The 3,707-nt window shown below is 43.0% G+C and overlaps 1 protein-coding gene across 2 annotated transcripts in view; it reads right to left on the reverse strand.

Annotated features, from left to right (window-relative positions):
- Nucleotides 1-61: 61 nt before the first annotated feature.
- The window catches only part of LOC109863908 (protein slit), a 317,334-nt gene continuing 313,688 nt past the window's right edge, over nucleotides 62-3,707 (reverse strand). For both annotated transcript variants that reach the window (XM_020444580.1, XM_020444579.1), the window contains 3 exons: nucleotides 2,208-2,421; nucleotides 1,428-1,889; nucleotides 62-477 (listed from right to left, as the gene is read on the reverse strand). In XM_020444580.1, the coding sequence (XP_020300169.1) occupies nucleotides 260-477; nucleotides 1,428-1,889; nucleotides 2,208-2,421 (894 nt within the window). In that variant the 3' untranslated portion in view covers nucleotides 62-259. The remainder of the gene's footprint in view (nucleotides 478-1,427; nucleotides 1,890-2,207; nucleotides 2,422-3,707) is intronic.

Here is a 3,707-nt window from a genome sequence, read left to right on the forward strand (position 1 = left end):
AATTGTCCTTGTCACGAGCTTATCTAATTGTACACAATTTTGTTAAATAAGATACCTTTCTCACAGTATCGTCCTAGCCAACCGGTTTGACATCGGCAANAGTAGCTGTTACCAAACGGCGATGGAATGCATTGCGNTCCCTTTNTGCATTCATGTCCGATACACGCATGCGGCATCAGCGCGCTCATNGGCACGATNATATCTGATACGCAACGTAAATACGAAAGTTGTAATAAATTGTCATTTTTTATGTCTGACACTAAAAGCTTGACATACCGGNATGTTCTCGATGNATGGGCTCCTGCGGCATGAACTCCTNGTTACTGCCACTGTTGTTAATTCCCTCAGCTTCAACAATATCTCTCGCCTCGTCGGCCTCTTCCTCGCTGGCAGCACATCCGGGAGAAACACGATGCATCTTTGCGGCGTTGCTGAAGTCTACCAACTTATGATTGATCCACATCTCGGAGATGCAGCCTGAGATAAAGCAGGAAAACTTTTAATGGATCTAGCGCGCGAAGCGCNGAACTTTTGCTCGATCCTGGTATAAAGAGCGATACGCGGTACGAGAATGTGTACCGAGCGTTACGATGCAATTGAGTGCTTGCAGTTAGGCGCAAGTGGCGTGCTCAACACGTACGTAATTCGCATAAATCCGCGTAAGAGATAAANTCACGCTTGAAAAATTGACGCATTTTTCACAATTAACAATACCGTTATTTCGTCACAANAACAAAATTCCACAGAATTGTTGCGTGCAAATATGAATTACAGTAAATAAATAATATTCCGATTACGCGCGTGCAAAATTATCATCATTAGATATTGTTAGAAAATTCAGTATGCTTTGCGAATGTAATTTCTCTTGGATGCGCGCATATACCGCGTTTGCATATTATTCTCCACCCTATGTATATGCAAACGCAGTAAATCAGTATTGCGCCGAGNGACATCAAAAATGTAACCGAATATTAAATGAGGTCTCCGCAAGTTGCGAATTTGCGGCTGATATTCCGAGTTTGCGACAACTATCGTTTCCCAGCGGAACCGCAGAGTATCGCTGTTAGAAGCGGCGGTGTGTAGCAATGGAAAAAGAGAGAGAGAAAGAGAGAGAAAGAGAGAGAGAGACAGAGAGAGAGAGAGCACAAATCAACTGTAAAATCTTGGAGAATCTTGATCATTTTNGTTATTATAAGAATAATCGCCGAAATTGTCCGAGTGTCACGTTGAATATTCAATTGTGTTGAAACGTTTTGATCGGGAACTACAACGTCTGAATTTACGTTTTCTCGCGGTTCCGTGTTGAAAATTGCTTTTCTCGCGGCAAGTTTCCGCGAGAGTGACGGTATACATCAAAGTTAAATACAAAGGATAATATCGGAATTTCACTCANACTTTAATAATATTTTTCAACGTGAAGAACTTACCTTGGAAGCTCGTAATATTCCTTAGGTGAAACTCGGTAAATGCGACTTTAGCAAATTCCGGCGCGACGCCGCCGACGAACATCGGCGTGACAAGCTTGAGGTACTCCTTCGGACCCTCATTGATGATGCTTCTGGCGGGGCTGCGGTCGATCCTCATCGTGAAATTTTTCTTGATCGCCAGCAGCTCTGCCATGTGCGGNTTCCCGTCGGCCACCATCTCGTAGCTGTTCATCGTCCAGGTCGGATAATTACCCACGTCGTACGAAACTCTGACCCGCCCATTAAAGAGCTNGACGGCAATGTGCCCGTCGCTCTGTCCGTCGTAGAGAAGAACCCCGTTTTCCTGCGTGGTCGTGAATATGATGGTCACGTTCGCCTCGGGCCTCGTGCGTAGCNGTTCCAGCTCGACCAGCGAGCTATTGTCCACGAAGCTCAGACTCGTCAGGTACTCGCATCGTTTTCCTGAAATGACAGGCGGCCCAGCGTGTCACGCAGAGCTCTCTCATTTCGCACAGCTCGTACCACACGCAAGTGCGCATGCGAGAGATAATGAAAAGTTCTTCTCCCGGTCATTATTAAAATTATGATAAAAAGCACTGAAAGGATTTCTAGAGCGAGACAACGCACGAAAATATTTTGACATGTAACNAATAAAAAAATGTATCTCGACTATTATTGTATTTTTTGTTTTAACATTGTATAAACCAGATCATAATGCGATTCGTTTGTGTTTTAAAGTATCACATTGCAAAATGTACAATTTTTGNTTTTAAGACTTACCGGTGTAGCCGGGGTGGCACTGGCAAAGATAGTCCACGGCGGAGGCGGGAGCGGGCTGGAAGCAGGCACCGTGCTGACAGTCGTGGTGGGCGCACGGACTGGTCTGTGGATACAGCATGGCTGTCGAGGGTGCAGCCTCGCAGTATCTCCCCGTATACTCCGCCGCGCACTTACACTCGTAATTGTTTATGCCGTCAATGCAAGTAGCACCGTTCTGCGACAAAAAAATGGAAAAAAATCAGAAATATTGTGTATAATTTTTTTTCTTCTCTCCTGTTTGCTAAATATCAATTTAAAAACCCTTCTGTAACTGAACGCAAAAAGAAAAATGTAAAAAAAAAAAAATTATTTAGAAGAAAAAATAAACACATAGAATAATTTTAATATCGATGCGCTTCTAATACGCTACCGTAAGCTAATTAATGTCTGCCAGTAACTTTACGGATAAGATAGGAACGCGCGCCGCACAAACTGTGGATGCAACTAACTACTAGCAGAGGGTTACAAATCATCGAGCGAACCGCCAGTTTCACATGCCTGGTCTAGAGTCTCAAACTAAAGGCCATGTATTCCGGAGCTTAAGTCACATATGTGCAATAATATATCCCCTTCTGCGAGTTACACGTGCTAATCTTATCAATGGCCGGTCTAGAATCCCGGCGGAGGCTGAATTCGGAAAATAACAATTTGGAAATTTGTTCGTTTTTTTTTTTTCATGTCGCGGTGATTAGCGCGATTAGAAAAAAAAAAAAATATGACAAATAAATCTTCTCGGAGTTAACCGATATACACGAGAGAGAGGCGTAATCGCAAGCTTCTCGGGCACATTAAATTGTGTTCTCGGGTTCTATGTACAGGGATACACTCGCGTACATATATGCAAATGAAAGATCTAATAGAAGAGCCTCTGTAGGTCAATTCCGCACCATTCACGAAAGCTTACGAAGCTTGGAGAACGTGATATACTATCGTGGCTTTGGAACTAGCGCCACAAAGCCGAAAACTCCACACGGGCTTCCGCTACCCCAAAACCGCGCAAACACTCGGATGAAATTTGGCCGGCGTTATAATACCGCGAGGAAGAACTTTCGCGTAAAATTTCATACGCTAACTTTACTCGCCGGGTCGTAGATCTTGAGTTAAAGTTTCTTTCTATCGGAAGGGATCACATCAAGGAGGATAAAGGTTCTGTTTAAACAGTCGATAGTCAAATAAAAGTTTCGTTCTGATGAAAGTCGAGAGCGTAGCTTTGTCTTTGTTTGAGATTTTGTGTTGATACTGTATCGAATTAAATATACATAATACATAACTATACATACATACATATGTATATGTATGTATATACATTATGTTACATAATTTTGCTTGCGAGAAATGTTGTCTGATACGCGAAAAAAGAACGTCCTTCTCGTGTTGAAAAAAAAATAACGCACACCACACACAATTGTGATAATTCTAAAACGGGCGTGTTCCGTTTGACCACAGTACGATTCGACACCG

Source organism: Pseudomyrmex gracilis, unplaced genomic scaffold (assembly GCF_002006095.1).
Source record: "Pseudomyrmex gracilis isolate BER0280 unplaced genomic scaffold, ASM200609v1 scaffold_14, whole genome shotgun sequence".
Lineage (NCBI taxonomy): Eukaryota > Metazoa > Arthropoda > Insecta > Hymenoptera > Formicidae > Pseudomyrmex > Pseudomyrmex gracilis.